Here is a 25,237-nt window from a genome sequence, read left to right on the forward strand (position 1 = left end):
GAGTTATGCACTTAGAGTTAAACCGTGAACTTCTTTATGGAAGACTACAACCAAAAGATGACAGAAATGTATCCTAGTTCTGTGTGTATTGTTAGTAGCAAGTTATAAAAAGACAACTTTAATTTGATCTATTGCTTGGTTGTGTGGTCCTCAATACCTGAGTATAGAGCAAAGAATTTGTAAAATGGCTGTTGAAGAGTTATTTGCCATGCAAATTAGAATACTGGCAACCATACATTCCAAACGATTTTTGTAAAAAAAAAAAAAAAAAAAAAAAATTGATGTCTTAACATGACATACTGTGACAATAGAAATTGCTGTATTACCCTGTCGCCGTGAGTTATATTCAGGTGACAGTATTAAAATGTTATCCAGCTCCTATCATGTCGAGAATGATTTCCTGAGATTTTAAGATACATTTTATACTGTGATATGGTGACGTCATTATTCTGTCCTTAAGGTCGTGTTTGTTTGCCTATTTCTATATATATTTTCATAGTTAATAGTTAAGTGTTTATGTGTGACGTTTCGATGACTTGCACAGTATGTACGAGGTTGCAATGTAAAATCGACGTCAATTCTGCTGCGCTATAATCATATATGTACATCTAGTTGTCAAACCAAACCAATTTTGTTATTGAGCTACGATTTGGTTAATACCTTTCGTTTTTAAACAAGAGTCTATGTGCCCCCTCATGTCGATTAAGAGTTGGCTCGCTGCGGCATATCCACATAAACAATTTAACTGGTTGTGCTACACGAACCTTTCTCTACAAAGTGTTTGTTTGCCATTGTTGTTTGGTTGAAGTTTTTGATAAGTAAATTGAACGATCGGTTTTTGTTCCTTAATTGTAAACCAGGTTCAGGTGTCTGTGATAATAGTTTTACAAATTGTCGTAATTAAATTTTACTCTTATTGATGGTAAACCTTGCCAAGTTTAAATTTAATTGTGTTTTGCCCCTGAAATCGAGGTACATCATTAGGACATGTCGTTTGTCAGTTTTAATGTCGTTCTAAGGCCTGATCATTGTTTTATGATATAACATACTTTCAGTAAAAGACAAAAGTTTTCAATAATTATCTGTGGAAATGACCACTAAACAATACATTATAAGTTACTCATTTATTGTACGTGTTTAGAGTGTTGTAACAAGATGTCCAGAAAAGCTCACCCATTGGTCAAAGCCACGGTTGTTACCATGGAGACGACCCAACTGCTGGTTGTCCATGACGAGTTCATAATCGATGATAGCTTTATTAGCCGGAATGGTAGTAGTGAACTGGTAAAGGCCATGGGAAGGACATGTGAATCTTCCTCTTCCGACATCGTAGCCTCCGCCTTGATTGACGGTTACCGTGTCAAATTTCACTGTATGTCCGCCACCAATGTGGATTGATTTGGAATTCACGCGCGCGTCAAAGGCGACGCTTTGGTTGGACGCTTGTCGGCCTGATTGAAATGAAAAGAAAGTATTTCCTTTATAAGACCTTTTTTAGTTTGTCTGGTTATCCATAAGGTTCTCTTTACTAATTACGAATGAAAATCAGTTGAGGTTTGTGATAGGCGATAGTAAAAACCGTGCCAAGGAACTTACTGCTAAGTACAAAGTTAGTCAACGAACTTTCACGCAACCCATACGGATATTTAGAGCAGAAATTATTATTACTGTGTTGTTGTTGTTTTAAATTCAGCTGACAGTTTTATATTTGCAGTTGATACGTAAATTAAGAACAAGCAATGATTTGTAAATCATAAGATATTATCATAATCCTGAAAAGCTCAAATGTGTTTTGTCTTACTACTAATAATAATAATATGCAGCATTTATATAGCGCCCTATATAATTTGTAAAATTAATGTAAGGCGCTTTACAACATATGGATAATAGTAATGGTTATAATTGTGAAAACAACCAACAAAGGCTTGCAATCACTTTCATACATTTAACAAGCAATGTGCACATAATTGAACAAATAAAAGGGTGGTATTTACATGACGTCTCTGCAAAGATTCTAAAATGCAGACGTGAAGAGGTGAGTTTTTATGTCCCTCTTGAACTTGGCCAGGGTATTTGACGTCCTAATAGCAGATGGTAAGCTATTCCACAGCGTAGCCGAAACCCTCCCAAAGCATCTGTTTCCGTAGGTCACAGTACGAGATTTTGGGACACACAACAAAGATTCTGATCCGACCGCAGCTGATCTTGACGGCTGATACAGGGTAACAAGTTCCTGTAGGTACTGAGGAGCTGTTCCATTCAGTGCCTTGTATGTGTAGACCAGAATTTTGTACTGCGACGTGTATCGTACAGGTAACCAGTGCAACGAATAAAGCGCAGGTGTGATGTGGTCTCTCTTTCGAGTAAGAGTAACTAGCCGTGCTGCAGTGTTCTGGACCCTCTGCAGACGACTAGTTAGTTTGTCAGATATACCACAGAGCAGGGCGTTACCATAATCCAACCGAGAGGTAACAAGTGAATGCACCAAAATCTTGCATGCATCTGCAGTTAGAAACTGCCGAATACAGCCGATGTTCCTGTTCTGGTAGTAACAGGATTTAGCAATAGCGTTCACTTGTTTCTCCATGTTCAGAGAGAACTGTCAAAGTATACCCCTAGGTTTTTAACAGCTGGAACTGTCTCAATAGTTCTGGTACCAACCTTGAGCTGGAGAGCCATTGTTTGCTAATGACCATTCATTGGTCGTACAGTGTAAAGCTAGTTGTCTCTATGGGATCTTCCTGTTGGCTCACATCATAATCAAGATATATAATTGCGTCAGGGCAGAACATCGATACAAAAGGCAATAACAAGAACGGGAGTGACATCAAAACTGATCCTTGACAAGTAGAGCCAAAGCAAGTTCTTTGGAAGGTTCATTGGTTTTTGCACCAAAACGGCACGCATTGCAATGTCTCCTATCAAATCAATAAAGCTATAACGAAGGCACATAGTGGAGGTTATTTTTCCGTTGGTCATCAAACCTATACACGAGGATATAATCTAAAGAGTACTTTATCACTACGTCATTATGTAGGTCACTGTCACTCAGATTTTCCGTTTTACTGACTTTTGTCAGTAGATTTTGCGTTTAGCTGCGGTTTTCAAATGTTTCCAATTTTATCTCAGCAGACACTATAGATCATTGACATAGGTATTGCTTATAATGTACTTACCTGTCAATGTATGCTGTTTCGAGTACTGTGAAAGGTTCACAGGTAATTTTTTTCTAGAGTATGCAATTCATCCTCATTTTTTATTGACAATGCATTCACAATGTACCTTCGAGGCCAACGACTCTAAGGCAACTGGAATGTAAACAAATAAAAATATCGAAAGATTTATGTAGACTATGCTAAAAAATCTAATTTGCTGTTGATAAATGTGTTATTTATATATGAACTACAGTTATACTTTGGCAGATGTATAGTTTAATGTCGGTATATCGTAAAGCTGTGTTTCCCATTGGTACCAACATTTGTGATTTCGCGGTTACGGTTTTATGCGAAAAAATGCAACACACGCAAAAACATTAACCGTCTGCAATTAATATAATTTAATGGAAATGCATTTAAAATATTGAGAATAAACTATAGGAATTTGTGTAAAAGATATATAATCTACTGTGATATATGTGTGATAAAGATATAACTTATACTATATATGTATACGTATGTGATAATGTTAATACTGTCATTAATGTTTGATTTTCTTTAGATGTATATGAGGAATTTTGTATGCACTGTTGATAACTTGTTATAACGGTATTATACACTCACCGATACGGGTGTCTGTGTCGTCGGCTGCAACAAGTTGGCCATAGCCGAGAATGGCTATTGTCCAGAAGACAGAGAACGCCATGTTTGTCTTATAAGTAATATATGTAAACTTTAATATCCTGTAATCCTATCTACACGTACGATATATAGAATTGCGTATGTCAGGACAGATAAGTGCTATAATCAGGACAGTTAAATTTTGACTTTTTGACAATTTTGACAGAAATTCCTATAACCCTATTCCTAACGTATCATCACCACCCTTTCCCCGCCTAACGTCCCCTTCTCTTTCCCGGTGCTTACAAGCAGAGTCAAAAATGGCAAATAGTTCTTAAACCTCTTATAAAAATATCTGCCATGGTATTCAGGTTGGCGATACAGACTCTCTGGCGTCTTTTCCTTAATAAGGCTAACTCGCGAATATTTTTAAGCTGTTTCATACCAAAAGTATTAACTCTTCAGCAGAACAGCAAAGGACGATGTCATTGGGGTTATTTTGTTTTGAATAAGGTTTAAAATCTGACTCAAGTGACCCAATACACTCTTATTTTACTAACTTGTTTTCAGAAAATTAAGAAGCAGAAAAATAGTAGTCTTTCCTATAAATTTGCAGGACTGTCAACTAGTTAGAGCTGTTATCTTGATCCAACTTCAAATTGAAGTATTCCGCGTCTTTTACTATTGAAGACATTTTCGTCGTTCTTGAGAAGTGTTTTAAAAAGAAACACATTTCCTGAATTTTACAAGAAGCACCATGACGAATTCCATTAGTGGTTCTGGAATTTCTAACCTTTCTGGAGCACCAAGTATTCTATGCCGGTTTATGTTATCTTTCCTTATATTTTGGTGTCTTTTGTATGCATCGAATTTCTCCACGCTGAGTTTTGTTCGTTTATTTGTTTTTTTAATAGTGCTTTCATTAATTCAAATGCAAGAGAACATAAATAGTGCTTTCATTGATATGAGAACATAAATAGTGCGTTAATAGGGTAAATTCAACTGTTCAAATTTTACAAGTGAGTTTACATGCCATTATTACAAAATAAAGCGATGCCCTTTCAATTGCAACTGTAAGGCAAATATACATTTTCATATAAACAGAAAAAACCCAAGAGGATTCCGAAAGGCTTATCCGTTACAAGAATTTATAAAAGCAATTTATTGGAAACATGAAGAAGTAAATATGATTGGACTGCCCGGATGATTCCAGTGCAAATAGCTGTATTTGCACGATTAATAACGGCTAAAAAGGATACTTAGTTTAGTTTCAACACCACTGCAGGTCGAGGACTGACAAAATTAGAACTATAAGCCAAAGGCTAACTCATACCCCCACCCAACCACCCCTGCGCTCCTATACAAAACATAATTGTAAGCTAAAGGCTAACTAAGGCAAAGGATTGCAAAGCAATCCAGTCTCCCACCAGTAATGGTTTCTTTATTTTTAGAGCTTTACACTTATTTAAGCATTTCCTTGAAATTGGCCCCGTAGCCTTGGAGGAGTTGTTCGGACAAGGATTTTTCAACAAAGGGCCATAAGTTTGTAAAACAAAAAGGGTCAATATAACAAAAAGGATACCTGGATGCATAACTTCAGGTAGTAGTTATCGTATCTGGAAACCTTCGTTGAAATCGATCCATAACTTTAGAAGGAGTTGTCCGGACAAACGTTTTCTACGACCAGACGGACGGACAGACAAGCTTATTCCAGTATAACCAAACCCCCCTTACTACATTGTCGGGGGTATACAAATTAAAAAGTATCTATTAAGGGAACCCTTTAAAGAATTTCAGTTTTGTTTTTGTGCCCTCTACTCGGGAAACGAAATCTGCTGCACCCTTTGCAACATTTGGGATCTTTTGATTTCTCTCTATTTTCACACAACCTTTTCGTTTCCTAGCGCCTCGCTTGGCAATACCTCAAAATGGCCTTAGTATTAAACGTTTGCCAAGTTGTGTCCCAAGGCTGGGACATACTGATGTCTTTGAAGATGGTTGTTAATATTCCCTGCTAAGGGTGATTGCAACGGCCATTGTCAGTATAATGTGACCGGATGGAATACTATGTTTTGGTGCCTTAGGCAAAATATTCCAGCAAGGTTGCTTTAATGTCGTAAGGAGGAAAATACACCAACATTCTGCCTTCACCACACATATACGCATGCATAACGCACATGGAGTCGCGTCTTTAAATGACATTAGGATGCTAAACCCTATAAAACCAAAACAAACCAACATTGTCTTCTACAAGATCTATATATCCGTTCAACAACAAAAATAGTTTCAGGCTAGGCTGGACATAGGCTTTATTTATAATGAAGATATGAGGTGACCACTAAAACTCGGGAAGTGGTGCCTTCCGGCCAGGATTCCTGTATCGTGCACTCCACGAAGATGTCGGATCCATACCTGTTGTTCGACCCCACATTCGAGAACTACTACCTGCGTCGCCTGATCAAAGCCCGGTTCGTTAGCCATAAAACGTCCGATTTGAACGTTGTCCATGACCATTTCACACTCAATGGTTCCATTCAACTGGGACGGAATGGTTGCTGCAAACTGATAGAGGCCGTGCTGGGGACATGTGAACCGGCCGGTCGTGTTGCTGTAGCCACCACCCTGGTTGACCTGTACACGGTTAAATACAATTGTCTGCTGATCGACATAATGGGGTTTCAAAGCGACCACTCGAGCATCAAAACCGATGTTTGGATCAGCCACTTGTCTTACTGAAAACGAAAGGGAAAAGGCGATAGATAATTATAACTGTGTTTCAATAATTTTCAAATATATTGCAATTCAACATTTCCTTTTTTGATACACAGCCCCAGTATAACGAAGGTATTACCTGCAAAGCAATATCTTAAACTAATTAGTTCTAAAATATTATCAATTCCTAGCAAATGTCTTTGAAACAACAGGGTTTTTACAGCAGAAATGTAACTAAGTCAGACCAGGATTCGAATTCGAGAACTCAAATAGCATTTCAGGTGCTCTAACCATCTGAGCTTTCTGATTAGCGGTATGTCCCTGTCCCGTGCAATGCAGTTATAAACTAAGGTAACGATAGGGTGATTCGTAAGTGTTTTTTGAGTGGGATAGGGAATCTTATGATTTTCAATGAAAACATTACTGAATTAATGAAAGTTTCTACCTGAACTCCAAAAATGTTTTTCAAAATGGAAAATTCCTTTATCTTAAGGAACACGTGTGAAGCTGGGGCTTGTAGCATTAAAGATACTGATTTGTGTTTTACAAATAGGAAAGCCATCATCATTCCAAATGGTAACGTTGCATTCATTTTTAAATCGCAAAAAAGGTCAAAAATCATTTTAAACTTCCATTGTAAAGATAATAACAAATACAAATGAGACTGCAATCAATTAAAACGCATGTTACCTTTTATCCCGTCCATTTTTGTACCATCTTGAAGTTCCTGAATTCGAAGTTTAAGATTATCCAATTGATCTGCATTTTTGTATGCAGAAAAATCTACTTTTGCTGCCAGGGTCTCGAGATCAACTACAAATATACAACGTTAGGCGTAGATTAAAATACCAGAAGCAAACTGATCATAATTGATCTAAATGTTGATATATATCTTAAAATATCTCGCGTACAATTTGGCTTTAAAGGTGTTTAGCATAAAGGAAAAACTTCCAGGGCAATCTTTTCAGGTTTCCTATCCAATTTTCTCATCTCGCTGAGTCGACCAAAAGATGAGAGTGCATTGCTTCGCCTATGCAAATCACAACCGCTACATTAGGAATTTAAAATATCTTGTAGATGCACAAAAATAAATAGTTGATTTACTGCAGATACGTGACAAAGATTTAATTTGCTGTTAATAAATGTGTGATAAATATATAGACTATGACAAGATATATGATCAAGTAATTTATAATTTCTATTAGATATTTATAATATATATATATATATCGTATAATTTATGTTTAATATCGTAAACGATTCAATTTATGAATGAAAGATAATATAATTTACTATTTAAAATATTTGTGAGACATGTATATACTGCGATAATGCGATACATATTGAATGTATTGTAGAAACACATGTAATAACGTTACAATACACTCACCAATACGAGTGTCTGTGTCATCCTCTGCAATCAGTTGGCCATAGCTGAGGATGAATATTGTCCAGGCGAAAGCATGCTTCAAAGCGACCGCCATGTTTGTCTACCTAAGTAACAAACGTAAACTATACTCTATTCTTATCTATTCACAAGGTAGATGTTGTTCTCACTTTATTGAATTGTGTTAGTCCGTTGTCCTTATATCAGGACAGATAGATAAGTCATGACTTGACTTTGTTGTTTTAGTGTCTCCTCGGTACCTGTTATTGTCTTTCCGGTTCTACTTTGAATCTATATTGTGTGGGTTGATGTCATGCAGCTTCTATGTAGTGTACTTAAGAAATATACTTATTAGTATAAACCGAATTTTATTTCGTAAACTTGCAGTTACAATATACAGACCATTTACTAATTACATACACGAAATAGGATCCAGAAACAAGTTATTAAACTAAACTTATATCAATATGTTTCCTTAGCAGAAATAATAATGGATAACAGAGACTTGAAGTGGAAGAAAGAGGAGAAGAAATAGGAAGAAAAGAAAGAATAGCATTTGCCAATGAACCAAACGTTAACGTATGTAAATGTCATTGATGTTATAACGGATTTATAACAGTGGAAAATGTATGCTGTGTACTACTACAAAGATGCTACGAAAATACCAATAGCATATGGCACAACTGATTTGAGAAAAAACCCAGGCGCGCGCACAACAATACAACCTCACACACACCCTCACACATGCACACACAAAACCGAGGTTTGTATGAGTGAAAAACTTGGGTGTATAAATTAAATAGGTAAAAAACGTTTTGAATAAAAGTTTGTACACAGTTAAATATATTTCGATTTTGGGCAGGTGAAAGATTGTTGTCACCAAACAGGAGGGTTTCTACTGAGTTATGATTTTGTATTGGCCTGAAACTATTTGTCTAATGTGTTCATAGTTCCGACAAGATAATAGATAATGATCGTTTGTCTCACGACAGGAACAGAGTGGGCTCCCTACTAGATTTATATGAAAAAGATGGCCGTTTAGTGAACTATGAAGCCTGGCATGGTAAATTTGGCATATTCTAGTACCGCAGAAGTACTATGATTCTTTTTATAGTAAGTTTCTGTTAAGACGTAGCTTTAGTTTTTTATGGATGCGTCAATCCGTATGCCTTCAGGGAGTTCATTCCATAGATTGACAGAAACAGATAGGAAAGATTTTTGATATAAGTTTGTTCTACAACGTACATATCTAAATCTATTTGCGTCTCTAGTGTTATGTTGGTGGATGTGCGAATGTCGTTCTGGGAGAATGTTTCTAAGATTTGTGGGGTAATTTTGTATACTATTTTGTGGAATTGTATGATTTTGTGGTGTTTCCGCCTACAAGAAAGTGTTTGCCATCCTGTTTCTTTGTAAAGGGTTGCATGACTAGTGAGATTGGTGCCTCCTGTAATGACGCGTGCAGCTTCAAGTTGTATATTTTCTATCTTTTGTGATTGTAGGTTGGTCAAATTGTCCCAAACAATATCTACATACTCTAACATCGGTCTTCTAAAGGTAAAATACATATGTTTGGCGATCGACACTATACTTTAGTTTTCTGGGTAAATTCAATTTAGCAGATGCCTTTTTAACAATATATTCAATATGGCATTGCCACCCATCATCACATGAGAAAAATACACCCAGGTGTTAACGTGCATTCACGTCGTGTAATAGATTATTATTCATTGAGGATGGACTGGTTTGTTTGCTTTTTTACTAACAATCAAAGTTTCTGTTTTTAAAGCGTTAAAATTAACGAGCCATTTTTTGGAATTTTGGACCAATTAAATATTTTTTTCAAGTCCCTATTCAAGACATCAGCACTATCTGTGGGTAAATCGACTGTAGCATATAAAGATGTATCGGCGGCAAATAACCTAATAATTGATTGAATATTGTCAGCTATATCATTAATAAACACTAGAAATAGTAGTGGTCCTAATATAGAACCATGTGGGACGCCTGCATTGACTTTTTGCCAAGACGAATACTTATTATTGATGACAACTCGCTGCTTACGATCCGAAAGATAGTTTAAAAACCATGACAACAATTTACCAGTAATTCCAAAACTGCGTAGTTTGGTTAAGAGACCACGGTGCCAAACAAGGTCAAAAGCCTTATTAATGTCGAAAAGACCAATGTTATTTCTTTTCCGTTGTCAAATGCATTGTCTATGTCATTGGATATACTTAGAAGATGGTTTATAGGAGAGTCTCCAGATCTGAACCCGGACTGAAGAAGATAACAATCGATGACGAAGGAAGAAATTATAGATATGTTTGTATACGCATCTTTTCATTAACTTACCAAGTATAAATAAAAGAGATATAGGTCGATAGTTTTTACACAGTGTCCTATTATCTTTTTTTGTATACAGGAGAAACATTTGCTTTTTTCCATTCGCATGGAAATATTGATTTCGATAATGAGAGATTGAATATAGTTTGGAGCGGAAAGCACAAAATATCCACAGCTTCCTTTAATAAGCGAGGACTAATCGAATCAGGACCAATAGCCTTTAAACAATTTAGACAGCGAAAGATATCCACAATTTCTTCCAGTGTGATTAGAATATTGTTCAAGTTATATTCAGTGACATTTGGAATGGTAGGTTATTCAGTTGCGGTTTCGTCAATATTTGATTGCATACAAAAATAACCATTATAACGTTTGCTTTCATAGTATCATCAGTCAAAATGTCACCATCGACAATAACTAAAGGTATACAACTTTCCTTTTCAGAATTCGACATAAAGCTGTTAACTGTTTTCCACCAAAATTCCCCACTCGTTGAAGACTTTCTTAAATTTTCACAAAGTTTATTGAAATATTTGGTCTTAGCCTGACGTATAGCTTTCACACATTTATTACGGGGTTTTCTAAATTTTGACCATTGACTGACAGTACTTGTCGACTTAGCTTTACGATGGTGATATTTTCTTTTACGTATACGTTTTCCAATATTGTTTGACATCCAAGGGGGGGTCTTTTCGCCTAATTGTAATCAACTTATAGGGAATACATTTGCTAGCTACTTCTATCCAAAACTGTATTAAATTCCCTAACCGATTCATCTACGTCGTTAATATTGATGATGTCACCCCAGTTAACTTCTGAAAGTTTCTCACGGTAAGGTGCATAGTTTCAATGTGCGAATAGCCGTATGTGTCTCGAGAAGGACGGATGTATTGGTTTAATGAATTAAGACAGCCATAGACCGGACAATGATAACGAATCGGTGGATCAAGGAAGCTTTCACCAAAATATACTTATTAAATAAACAGACAACATTATACGTTACTTTCGAAGATTTGATTCTAGCAGATGCGATACAAACTTACTTCCTCAAACCCTCTCAAACTACCTGCAATGTATTCTTTTGAATATCGTGTGACGAAAAAAGTGAAGCAGTTCTTAATTGTAGGGAGTATGATTTTGGCAAAAGATAATGCAGTTTTGTTTTTCTCAGAATTATCCTTCTAGGTCTTTGTTCAATACGGACGCCCCTTCCTTACGTATTTGTCTCATTATATTGTACTAATATAATATTAAGCATTACAAAGTTCATCTGCAATTTGTTTTAACGAGCTTGATGCGCCAGGCTCTGGTAAACATAACAGAAACTTAGGGACGAGTTTTCTATAATGTCACATAAAATAGAAACTTTTTTGAAATATTGTTTAATATTTTAACATCACTTGGTAATTGTCATTGCTATTTGGATTGCCTTAAGAATCACCGTACAACTGCAAAAAAACATTGTACCTATGAATTAGAAACATTTTCTTTTCTGGGTAATTTCCTGCAATAGGTCAGGTATCCTCTATGAAATGGGATAGTCGCCTTACCAACGACGAGGTCAAACAGTGTCTCGTTTGTGTGGCAACCTCAATGATAATGCCGGTCACAAAGTCAGGATTGTCGATTTCTAATGGAGAAGGTCATAATTTAACCTTTGCTTGTTTCTCACGACATACTGACCTATCAATACCAGTCCAAGTTGGTCCGGACTATCTTCATCACGATTGTACCTTTACGTTTCGTTAAAAGAAGCATACATTGCTTCTAAATAGGGGGAGGAACACCATTGGCTTACAACAATGTCATTTTCCAACAGAAACCGTCAGAAGTTGGAGTTTAAATATATCTTTAAACAGAAAGGTGTCAATCTTTTCAAAATATGTAAGCTTTACCATGAACTTTAAAATTAATTAAAAAGTCATTCAATATATTGATGAATGTGCAAAACTAATATTGTGGTAATAAATATAATAATGATTCCTGAATGGATGTATTTTGGAAATATATCTGACAGATATAACTTGCAAAAAGAAAAATAAATTCGCTAATACATATATTTACGGTAGAAACCTAAATATGTATAAGTGTTACTTTACCGCTCGATGACACAGGGAACCCTGTTTCAACTGTGATATATCACGCTATTTCGTTAATAATCGAGTCAAGATGCTTCATTTTTTGATAAAATGGAAACATATTTTCCCAAGGTCAGTTCCCCTTTTTCTAACTTATTGTTAACTTTTAAATAAATATAAAATAGAAAATATGTTTCGGTTGACTGCATCATATGTCACAATGTTCCTGTTGTATCAATTATTATACCTACTGAGTATCAGGAAATGTTGCCCAGGTCAAATGTTCGCCCTTCGATAGTAAATGTAATTTTGCCACATAATAAATTCACCCTTCACATTTAGTTACTAAGTATATAGTGTTGTTTTAAATGTTCGCTGTAATGGAACATTCGCGTTCATTACGGAGGGCAATAGTCAAACTATAACGAAAACCTCCCGGTATACAGTAGGTCAGCCGGCTATAAAAACTGTCTCAAAAGTTATATTGATGTAAACAATGCATGTATTTGTTAAAAAAGCAGACGGCGGCCTGGTAATCCTGGCGCCCCATTACAGCTCTGGCAATACCGAAAACTATTCATCTAATCAGCGAGAAATGAATCCACGCGTATTGATATTTCGGCCTGCATAGCTAACCCATATAATGGTGACGTAATTCGTTCTGATATAAAATACCATGCCCAATTCTGATTGGGTGTATATTTAACATATATATTCTGCAACACACATTATTTAAGTATTTAACTGAATTTAGGAAGATTAACATGAGACATACACATGTAATTGCCCCTACACAATCTGCTAATTGATAGTATACCATAATTGCCCCTATACAATCTGCTAATTGATAGTATGCCATAATTGCCCCTATACAATCTGCTAATTGATAGTTTGCCATAATTGAATTCTTTCTGGGACTCATCGGTGATGCTAGAGGCCAACAAATGGAAATCAGAATTTGTCTAACCTACTGTTACACCATAACGGGAGGTGCATAAAGGCCCTTGGTTTCAATAATTCGAGGATTCCTCGATGTATGTAATATTTTACATTTTTTTATTAGATGTGACGAATGTTACATAAATTGTTACATGCGTTAAATACTTTAATGTTAATATTGATTTATTATATGTGGTTGTTTTATGTAGAGCTCTACCTGTATTTCAAATTGGTCGTCAGTTTAAATATAAAGCTAAAATGCCACCTCAAAATGAGACTTGTAATTATGGTTCTAACAATGGGTGAATGTGGTAGGTTCTGGCCCCTTGCCGGGATACTGCAAGGTGGCAGTTTTTATTATATATACATGTATATATATACCATATGAATACCATAAGAAAATTTCTTTAATTTACACAGTTAAAATTCCACAATTTAACAAACATACACATTTCACACATGTATTTATAACGTTATGAACGGCACCACTTCATTGTAATAATCTATGAAGCAATCGAAAGTTTTCTGGCGTATGTTTTTTTTAACCTTTTCATACTATTCGCCTTTCATTTTGAAACTGCGCATTTATAACATCACTAGTAAAGTTAAGGTTTGGAAGTGTGTGTATCAGGAATTCGATTCCTGTAGTTCTTCATTTCTTAATTGCAAAATAGGTTTTATATTAAACTTAATTTTTAGAATTAAGTAAGATAAGTTCTATTATGGCTTTCTGACATGTTTGTCACTTACTAGTATTCAATTTTGTGGCACATAAGATATTATGATAATGGTTTTTATTTTTACATATATTATAAATATGTATATTATTATCATATGAATACACAACATAACGTTTTATTCAATGATAATTATTTATTGTCAGCCTTTGTCACTAGTACATATGAATGAGATGGCCGGAGAAGGTACAGAAACCTCCCGGTAGACCAAATCGAGAATGAGTGGCCTGCCTGATCAACACCTGTTCACCTTTATTACAGTGTGTGACGGCAACCTGTGTACCCATGTCGTACTCGTAAAGAGTCGCGTGGAGAAAGGCGATGCTAGCGGATCCCTTCATCATCTGAAAAAGTAACGCTTTATTTTATCTCATGCTTACTTAACGGTGCCTAGCTTTGCTTACAGTTTGGCGGGTAACCATGATTCTGTCGATTTGTATCGACTGTAATTTGCATGCTGTCCCGTGTGTGTTGATGCGGTTGGATATACTTTTCATACTTGAAAATGTCTATTTGACAGAAGAATCATATAAAACCAAATCATTTTCCTTGTGATGTTCCAAATACAATATTAACCAATATGTCGACACTTACTTACAAATTAACTTGGTGGAAATGAATAAAACTTTACACTTTTAATTAGAATAAATGATCTCAAGAACAAAAGGAAGAAAAAAGCGCCCCGTTGTAGCAATAAACCTTAATTCGAACTAAGAGTGGCTAAAACTAGGCCAAAAGATTTACAAAAGATTGACACGGCGACCGTTGAAAAAGACGGAGATAATAGGACCATGCGTTCCGGAAGCGTTTTCTGCTTCGTGAAGATATTTGCAATATACCTGGAAATTGAGGTTGCTTTGTTCTCCTGCTGAAACAATAGTGGAAGCAAACTCGTACAACCCGTCGTAAGGGCACGTAAACACCCCAGTATTGCTGTTATAGGCATTGTGCTCATTCACACCGACCTGCTCAAACACTATAGTGTGGTAGATTGGTATATTGGTGAGGTTCCCAAGTCGGGTGGCCGTGAAAGCAACGACAGGGTCGCCTGCCGCTCGCTTCTCAACTGTTAAACAAAACACAAAACATAACTGATAAGTCTGTGTATATTGCAAAATAAAAATTCCGAAAAGATTTGGAGATGGATGGGACATTAAATATTTCATTCTAACAGTATGTATGGATGTGAACCTGTATTGGGATACGCATAATTATAACTTATTTTTCTCTCCGAGATTTCTGAAACTCAATTTCGAAAATAAGAACCGTGAATGTTAAGTAATTTAAAGTGTATAAGAGAGATAATAAGAAAACGTATATCAGAAATATCTACAAACAAAATTATAGTAAACATGCCTGCAGAGTAAAATTTCCAGCAAATACATTACAAATAAATGTGTATAATAAATCATTTTGAGTACCATTATGATACTTAAGATACAATTTTAAAGCACTGCAGTCATACACATTTCTGTACACCGCTTATCCCTTCGAGTTTATTCTCGCTAAGTTTTAGTTAATTTTGATTTGATTTCGTCAATGTCTATTTCTCTGATTTGAACATTCCAACCGTTTCAATATTATTTGCGAAATCATATTAATTTGGTAATTGTCATCTTAGTTTCTCAATTTATATTTGGTCGTACCCGATAAAGCGTTCTTTAGGTTGTCCTCTGATCGTTCGACCGCCACTATCTTTTGTCTCAGAACCTCGATGACGTTGCTCTGGTGTGTTGTCTTAGTCTGCACCCTCTGGAGCATCTGTTCTAAGGCGTCTGAAGGCAAACAATAGACTGATTGATAACCATGTATTCTAAGTCAGTAAACATGGTATAGATAGGAATGGATGAACGGTATAAACGTGTTCCAAAAAAGCCATTTGCTGTAATAGAGGAAAATACATATTGTAGATAAAAAATGAATATATAAATAAAGGTAAATAGATAAATAAATAACCCTTGATAATAATTCCGAAATAGACAGCAGGCCTTTTCTACTACGAGTAGGTCATAGAAATCATGTAGTCATAAACGTTTGTGTTTACGTCGCCTCTTCCTCACACCTGTAAGGTATGTACTTGGAATAAGGGTACCCGTTTATGCACTCATTATATAGATTAAACGTTTAGAGATATTTGATAATATATGAACCATTTCCCATAAAGGAAACATTTTGTGTAGCGAAAGTAGATGGAATCTTTGAGAATCTAGGCACGCCTCCGTTCATAGATGACTGTTCATTGCATTACGAATTGTTTACAGCACGTCGATCGTGGATTCTCAGCTAGAGCTGGGTGGTGACTTGTACCTGCATTGATCATCGGTTTCATCTATCTACAGTGTGTTCCTATGAGAAGTTACACCGCGTGGTCTTTATAAAGTTGAGTATCCTAAGGAACTAGCCGATACTAGTCACGGCGAAGACATGAATATTGATAACAAAGGATAACTTACCTACCCGGCTTTCATATTCCTGGCAGCGAACTACAACAACAAGTGTTAGGACAATCAACCACTTCATTCTTGTTTTTGACAGTTCAGGTGTGAAAAGTTTGTTTCTTGGACAATAAGTCAGGTGTAAAACCAGAATGTAATGTGCCTGTCTTATCAGTGGGCAGGAGGCTTGTTTCAATTACTTATCGCCTGGACGTTAGACTGTCCCACATAGCTGTCTAAAGAGGTGATCATCATGCTGGTATTATTTGGAATTCTGACAATTCTGTCCTCTGTCAGTTGCAGTTCATCTGACCTGCATCAACGCATTGGTAAGTGTTCAAACCACAAGCTTTTCATTAAGGAATTGTTATTTTAATTTTTTTTCTAGAAAACGATTCAGTAATATTATTTACATGCAATTCTCTGATTGAAAAAAACCACACCTGTATTTTACATTTTGAAAATTAATAACATTGTTTAATGCAAATAAAGTATAGAAGAAAATGTATTGCTTAAGTCTATTAACGAAATATTTAAGGTACGTATTCGACAATGTTTTATATTATGAGTACTGTCAAAACTCATGGTTTCATTTCAACTATGTGTTAATTATGTATGAAAGGATGTTGCTTTTAATGTTTTGGTGTTTCTAAAATGAGAATTAGTGTCATTTGACTTGCTAGGTAATCTTAAGAATGAATGGCACAAGGCTGAAGACGTGGTGGAGCAGCAAGCTCGTGAAATCCAATCTCTGACTGCCCACCTCCGAGCCAAGGAAATGTCGGTTCGCCAACTCAAAAACACACTCAGTGAGTCAAAGTCTGTCACGCTGTTTTCTTACGACTGGTATTATGTCAAAATACATTAAACTTTCAAGCAACACCAAAGAAATGTATCGGGTTAAGAGAGAATGTTCCAATTATATCAGCTTTAACTGACATTGTCATTAAATACATAAATCTAATCGAAATGTTACTATAAAAACATATGTTACATGTTCGAACCTGCAGGCCGATGCTGCGTTTGAGTTTGGTTTTATTTTTGTTCTCATTTTATATTTGGGACGTCAAAATGACAACAGGAGTCGTAAAGTACATTTTATGTAGTTACGCCCCTCCTCCCTGTACAAATCTATGAACGACTTTGTTTAAACAATTTCTGGCGAAAGTTGATGGAATCTTTGAGAATCTAGGCACGCTTTATGAAAAGTACAACGCCATTGCCTGGAAAATAAAACAGGGGAAAGATAGTCTAAGGTAAAAATACAGATAAAAGTACCGCAGTATCAACATACCAACACAAAATGCATCACAGCGTAAACACATATGATAAAAATGCGATATCGCATCAGCAACGACAAGATACTACAGTCTCATATCATATGGACGAATTATGCTACAGGGTCAAATATAAGGACGAAATATGCGAGAGGACGAAATGGAGTGTCCATACCCACACGAAATGATAACAACAAGGGCAGAAGATCTCTTGTTGATTTGAGGTAACATGTGAATGTCCTCTGTGAGATATTTATTATTATTGGTTGGTTTTATTTATTTATATCAATCCAACAGGACAAAATGCCCAGTTACATGTTTGATAGCAACAGTTTGCATATATAAAATATGTCACAATATCACAGCCGAAATGCACATTATAACACATAAGTACATGTAGATGCACACATTACCATCAGTATACGTAGAATGGATTAAAAACAATTCATCACACAACTGACCCAGTTTATTATGTCGTACGGCCATGTCATAAATATGGTATTACACATGTGAAATAAAACCCACAGGTGCCGCGATTAGTCAAAACAGTGGGAACATATGCCTACTCCGCTACAGGTACTACTTTTATTTAATATACCACAAGATATATTTACTGTTATTCTTTATGAATTTGCAATGTTTATTTAAAACTGCTAATTATTTTTGATTTTTTTTTAAAACAATCTCGAACTACTTTGCACTGCGCGGACGACAATACTATGATCGGAGTACTTTGGTTTTGACTTAAATAATATAAAGGCTGGTGTCATATCAACTTATTGAACTCATTTAGTAAAGTCAATATGATATGAACACTCATGTAAAATCCGACATATGTGTAATTTCTGCTTTAATCTTGTTTAATGATCCGCTAAAAAAACTATCAGGCTGAACATTGAAAAAATCTAAAATTGATCTCACACCGTATTAAAACACTGTTTTCCTGACCTCAATACGGTTAAAAAGCCCCGCACAGTTTGACCTCAGAAACCATTTAGAAAAATGAAACTAGTTCTGTTTACAATATATTTACTGTCAAAGATACTATTCACACAATAACATAAAAAGGACCAAATCATCTTAATAAACTCTACGTTTTAAAAGGAAATAATCACAGAATTGTCCATAAGATAAAGCATCAGTCAACCATTGCTATAAAACATAACAAAAAATAGAATCTTTCTACTGAATCTCAATTGTTTTCTGTTTTTAATTGATGTACCACAGCCGTGCGACATAACACCACAATTCACAAGCATATTTTAGTTTGCTACTGACCATACCAATATACATTGTATAGAGAATATATGGCGGATACAATGTATATCAATAAATTGTCTGCGCATGTAAGTTTAAGGATACCAAATGTTTCATGTCTTCACTGTTGAAAAAAAATTCAATGATTTTTTTAATGAATTTCAAAGGAGAATAACGTCGGACTAACTTTTCTTTCTATAACACTACACGCTTTATACGATTTCATTACTTTTTTGATAATTGTACAGAAATGTTACAAAGCAAAAGTAATAGTACAAATAATAGGTAGGATACCGTAAGCTAAAGAAAGTTACAGGTGTGGTTTTAACCAAAACATATTTCAATGTACACCTCAACTTCCAATACTCTTTAACTGTGAAACTCAACAAGAATGAGGAACTTTAAAGGCTATATTGGACGTAATTACAGTGGTCTCCCTTTGTCTTGTTTAAACCTTTAACACATTGTTAACTTAAACATTGAAATCATTGTAAGTATCTGGGCGTACAAAACTGGGAAACGTTATTTTATGACAATAATAAAACAAGTTTTATTAACCTAGTTAGGTTGGATGGACTCGCAAAGGGTGAGTAAAACTGACGTAAACATATGGAAATGTACACTGCTAAATTTACAGTCTTGCCCTCCACATTAAAAGAAACATCTTTACTCAAGTGTATCAGGTAAAATGAAGATAATTTGCTACAGTCTTGGTCTTTTTAGATTTTGAGCAACTCCTCCATTGTAATCTTACAAAAACAATTGTGAATATCAGACCAGTGTTTAGACAGAAATGCTCCAGAGCCAATATTATTATTTCAGTATATGGATAGTTACGTCATCACACCACGTGATACACTGATTCATGCATTCGTCCACTTAACATATCAATGTTGTTTCTTCAGTACAACTTAAATTCCTACATGGCCAAAATGGCCGCATGGTGCAGTAAAATGTTTACTTTGTTTGACTCTCTGCATCGACTTATTTTTCATATGTCTTGTGGTTTCTCTATTAAATTATACAAGACCGCGGTTTTGTGTAAACATCATTTTGTTTTTGTAGCATAACAATTCTGCAGTTAATAAGAGGAATGAATATAAGCTCCATTCTTGTTTTCCAATTCCTTTGAAATAACGTGTGTATAATAACGTTGCATGATTATTGAATAAAATACTGTTTAAACGAATCATTACGTTTTTAGCAAAACGTCAGGACTTAAACCAAAAGATCGGATTCACAGCTAAACTTACCCAGATAGTTTCTCACCTAAATAATCATCAGACCATCGTCTTCGACCACGTACTCACCAACATTGGACAAGCATACGACCCTGCAACGGGTATTTTCACATGTCCCTACAGGTAAAACCACATACGTTGTTAACATTTCATTGACTTATTTTAAATACTTTAAATGGCGATCCTACATTATAATTATGAAAAGAATACTTCCCCTTATCAATCTCGAGCTATGATAGATTGCATATCATAGCTACAATGCTGTTCTGTCTCTGTCCTGAACACAATTACGTGAAACACACGCAAAATGAACGTCAGTATCCATAATACAATGGCATTACCTGACAAGTGTTTATTATGTAGTGGCCCGTCGAAAAATATACCAATCAGTATCAAGTCAGAAAACCTTTTTTCTCTCTTTGTAATATTCCAGCAAATCAGAAGCCCTTCCATTAATACTTGTATCTTTACCAACAGCGGGTTGTACGAGTTTGCGGCAACCGTTGTCTCAAACGGTGACAACAAGAACCTGGACGCTGAGATAGTCCAAGGGGGTAAACGAGTGGCTCGCCTCCATTCGACCATCTACGGCTATGACCAGGGGACGCAGGTCGTCATCGTTCGCTGTGTTGAGGGCGACCATGTCTGGGTCCGCCATTTTGGATCTGCAGACACTCCCGTGCTTCCCGCTGGGTACAGCATATTCGCCGGCCATCTTATCCACATCGACACATGAATGTGACGTCATTCTTCAATAAATTCGTCATCAATTTGTTATCTAGTTTATGCGTTGTAATTTATTATTGAAGAAATGGCATTCGTCAAAGTTGGTGTCTGTGTTTTCTACCTTAAATCGTGTGTCTCAAATACTCGATAATAGTAGCTGATTCCACGAACAGGTAGGGAGGAGAAATTTCTATTGGTAAGCATAACTTAAATTACGGAACATTTACTTCGCATATATAAGATTTTCCTCAGACCTAAATAATGCTTCCCTGTGGAAAGTGTTATCCTATTTACAACGCATGGTACCCCTGCCTGCTTATACTACCATGTCCAGGTTAAAACTTTTCAGTGGGATGACACTTTAAATTTACCTTTAGTGGCCTTACCATCCGTGGACATCGTCTTCTTTAAAATGACCTTTAGTGGCCCAACCATCCGTGGACATCGTCTTCTTTAAAATGCCTTTTAGTGGCCCAACCATCCGTGGACATTGCCTTCTTTAAAATGACCTTTAGTGGCCCAACCATCCGTGGACATCGTCTTCTTTAAAATGACCTTTAGTGGACCAACCATCCGTGGACATCGCCTTCTTTAAAACGTTCTTTAGTGGACCAACCATCCGTGGACATCGCCTTCTTTAAAACGTCCTTTAGTGGACCAACCATCCGTGGACATCGTCTTCTTTAAAATGACCTTCAGTAGACCAACCATCCGTGGACATCGTCTTCTTTAAATGACCTTAAAGGCCCAACTATCCGTGGACATCGTCTTCTTTAAAATGACCTTTAGTGGCCCAACCACCCATGGACATCGTCGTCTTCAAAGTTGCCTTTAGTGGCCTAACCAACCGTGGATATCGTCTTCTTTAAAATGACTTTTAGTTGTCCAATCATCCGTGGACATCGTCTTCTTTAAATTTACCCTTTGTGGCCCAACCATTCGTGGACATCGTCTTCTTTAAAACGACATTTAGTGGCCGAGCCATCCGTGAACATCGTCTTCTTTAAAATGACCTTTAGTGGTCCAACCATCCGCGGACATCGTTTTCTTTAAAATGACCTTTAGAGCCCAACTATCCGTGGACATCGTTTTCTTTAAAACGTCCTTTAGTGGCGCAACTATACGTGGACATCGTATTCTTTAAAATGACCTTTAGGGCCCAACTATCCGTGGACATCGTCTTCTTTAAAATGACCGTTAGGGCCCAACTATCTGTGGACAGCGTCTTCTTTAAAATGACCTTTAGGGCCAAACTATCCGTGGACAGCGTATTCTTTAAAATGACCTTCAGTGGACCAACCATTCGTGGACATCGTCTTCTTTAAAATTACCTTTAGTGACCCAACCATTCGTGGACAGCGTCTTCTTTAAAATGACCTTCAGTGGACCAACCATTCGTGGACATCCGTCTTCTTTGAAAATACCTTTAGTGGCCCATCCATCCGTGGACATCGTCTTATTTAAAATGACCTTTTGGTAGCCCAACAATCCGTGGGCATCGTCTTCTTTAAAATAAATCTTTAGTGGCCCAACCATCCGTGGGCATCGGCTTCTTTTAAATGACCTTTTAGTAGCCCAACAATCCGTGGGCATCGTCTTCTTATTATGGCCCAACCATCCGTGGATATCTTCTTCTTTAAAATGACTTTTAGTTGTCCAATCATCCGTGGACATCGACTTCTTATCATGGCCCAACCGTGCGTGGAGATCTTCTTCTTTAAAATGTCCTATTAGCGGCCCAACCATTCGTCGACATCGTCTACATTAAAATGACCTTTAGGGCCCAACTATCCGTGGACATCGTCTTCTTATTATGGCCCAACCATCCGTGGACATCGTCTTCTTTTAAATGACCTTTTAGTGGCCAAACCATCCGTGGGCATCGTCTTCTTTAAAATGAATATTTAGTGGCCCAACCATCCGTGGACATCGACTTCTTTAAAATGACCTTTTAGTGGTCCAACCATCCTAGGGCATCGTCTTCTTATAGTGGCCTAAGCATCCGTGGACATCGTCTTCTTTAAAATGACCTTTTAGTGGCCAAACCATCCTAGGGCATCGTCTTCTTTAAAATGACCTTTTAGTGGCCCAACCGTTTATGGACATCGTCTTCTTATAGTGGCCTAACCATCCGTGGACATCGTCTTCTTTAAAATGACCTTTTAGTGGCCCAACCGTTCATGGACATCGTCTTTAGTTAGTCTTAGCTGTTACAAGGAGGCAAAACAACTGAAAAATTGACCGGACAAATGAAATTTCTATCGAAAACTTTATTTAAAGAATTTTCGTATGTTAAGAAACACTTGTAAAACTAAAGTCCAGTCACTTTTTGTAATTTTCTTGCTTTCAATTGCAATATTAAATACTTCGCTGCTTCATGATAAAGAGGATAGTACTGTTTACACCGTCAGTTTGTTAACTTTAACGGAAGAATATCTCAACAGATTGAGGCTATTTAACGGATAATGAATATAAGCGAGATATGATACTGAGACGTTCGATATTCTTTAAATTTACATTCAGATTGCTAATGACGTTTTGTCATTTAACAGCAGGAATGTCAAGAACTAATTACATTTCTGCTCTTAAACCTCTAAATTACAGACGCCGCAGTTCTCCTCCGTCGATAGAAATTTATCATATTATGATGTTCTTTGTATTAATATCAAATATAAGTTAGATGTATTTGTAAGCAAAGAGTTCAATACAGTCTTAAATGTTAAGAACATACATTCGAACCTTTATTTTTGCATCAATAACAAAAAAAGTATGTTTTCATATTTCTACGAGATTTCTTTCGGCTCATGATTCATTCTTAACATTTTTAACGAAATGATAGGACAATATATTTGGGGGAATAATGTTATGTCTTCTTTGGTCATCAGTTCCGCAAGGAGAAAAAAATCAATTGGAAGCCATCCGACAGTTCTAACTTGACGTCGGGACACGAACACTCCCTCATTAGTAGAATAGTTTGACGGAAAGACCGGAAGTTTCCAATTTGAAATTGTTCAGGTTATGCTTAGACAACAAACAATTCAGTTGTTGGATTGATTAGGAAATATTTCTCACTAAATAATATATACTAGACAACATATGACTGCCCCTTGCTAGTTACTCGGTATTCATAACATGATCGAAGGAGGCGACTTATGTGGGGTTCTGTATAGTTAGGGATATACCCTCTGCATCCATCGCTTCCTGAACATCGAAGAAACGAAAACAGATCTGCTACTCCCAATGCTGCATGTAAGTTACAAATGTATATATCTTTACCACACATTTAATGGGTGCATTACCGTATTTCCTCAAGATATTAGATAAATACAATAAATATAACTGTATTAACATTTTTTCAGTGGAGGGTTGATGGGTTGGGGGTCGGCAACTCATTCAAGCATATCGAGAACGTTTATTTTCTATTGGAAATTATTCGAAAACGACCGAGACGGTTCAAAACGCCTGAGAATAATATATTCTGCTGTGTCAATATGATAACATAAATAATAATAATAAAATATTTTATTCAAGTGTCACACATATTTTACATAACACATCACTTACATAATAATAATACACATATGCAAAATATGCCCAGTCAAACTGACTTCCGAGACACTACTTAAAATGTATATTTATGTAAAGTCGTTCATTCCTCAGTTATACACAAGATTTGGGTTCATTGGTTTATTACATGTCCAGTAGATAAACCTAAAATACAATATATCAGTATTAAAATATATGGGTCGAACTAAGTACGAAACTAACGTTTACAATAAATGCGAAGGTCTATCTACACTATTTAATTCTTCTTTCGCTTTATAAGGTTCGACGTTATTATATAGTATCATATTATATTATATAATATTGCATTATATTGCACTGTGCTAAATTAATGTACACTTACATATTTCTACTACAATGATAATGACTTACCAGAGGCCTTGAAAGGTCCGTCCTGCTCCGACGGAGCACAGTGCAGAGTGCGGTGGGAAGGTTACGGGTGCGTGTGTATACGACACCCAGGGTGGCGTGAGTATTGGAAATACTCGTGCAATCGCATTCGCTCGACCTTACACGTATTCGTTATGAAACGGGTACGATAGACAACACATACACGTAAACCTGCTAACCTAGTGCATCGAGTACACCCCGTTACATTTATTAAAACATAGAATCTATTAAATGGTGAAAGCATCGTAATGTTACCTACTAGAAGCAATAATATGAACCATATATTACGAGGTATATAGTCTTAAAAAATCTAAAATGCATCAAGTTTTAAATACTACCACGTCTTATTTTCATAAAAAGGGAAAACTGACT

At 36.2% G+C, this 25,237-nt stretch overlaps 2 protein-coding genes across 5 annotated transcripts; one reads left to right on the forward strand and one right to left on the reverse strand.

The window, feature by feature from the left end:
- Window positions 1-6,070: 6,070 nt before the first annotated feature.
- On the reverse strand, window positions 6,071-25,028 carry LOC110442174 (complement C1q subcomponent subunit B-like). 4 transcript variants are annotated; one of them, XR_002461989.1, is made up of 6 exons: window positions 16,429-16,589; window positions 15,622-15,750; window positions 14,815-15,041; window positions 7,879-7,982; window positions 7,179-7,301; window positions 6,071-6,508 (listed from the first exon to the last, which is right to left on the reverse strand). XR_002461989.1 is itself a non-coding variant. In XM_021485651.1 (5 exons), exons 3-5 carry the CDS (start codon window positions 15,734-15,736, stop codon window positions 14,131-14,133), a joined length of 531 nt encoding a protein of 176 aa, XP_021341326.1. In that variant the 5' UTR covers window positions 15,737-15,750; window positions 16,429-16,458; window positions 24,848-25,028; the 3' UTR covers window positions 14,104-14,130. The 4 variants fall into 4 exon arrangements, 3 of the variants coding, with proteins under 3 accessions (XP_021341326.1, XP_021341327.1, XP_021341324.1); XM_021485651.1 differs by lacking the exons at window positions 6,071-6,508; window positions 7,179-7,301; window positions 7,879-7,982 and adding exons at window positions 14,104-14,319; window positions 24,848-25,028 and having other exon boundaries at window positions 16,429-16,458; XM_021485652.1 differs by lacking the exons at window positions 6,071-6,508; window positions 7,179-7,301; window positions 7,879-7,982; window positions 16,429-16,589 and adding exons at window positions 14,104-14,319; window positions 24,848-25,028.
- LOC110442173 (complement C1q-like protein 4) lies at window positions 16,641-21,591 on the forward strand. The gene is made up of 4 exons (XM_021485648.1): window positions 16,641-16,739; window positions 17,094-17,219; window positions 20,149-20,308; window positions 20,663-21,591. Exons 1-4 carry the CDS (start codon window positions 16,664-16,666, stop codon window positions 20,919-20,921), a joined length of 621 nt encoding a protein of 206 aa, XP_021341323.1. The 5' UTR covers window positions 16,641-16,663; the 3' UTR covers window positions 20,922-21,591.
- Window positions 25,029-25,237: the final 209 nt, after the last annotated feature.

The sequence above is a fragment of the Mizuhopecten yessoensis genome, unplaced genomic scaffold (assembly GCF_002113885.1).
Source record: "Mizuhopecten yessoensis strain PY_sf001 unplaced genomic scaffold, ASM211388v2 scaffold716223, whole genome shotgun sequence".
In the NCBI taxonomy this organism is placed as follows: Eukaryota; Metazoa; Mollusca; class Bivalvia; order Pectinida; family Pectinidae; genus Mizuhopecten; species Mizuhopecten yessoensis.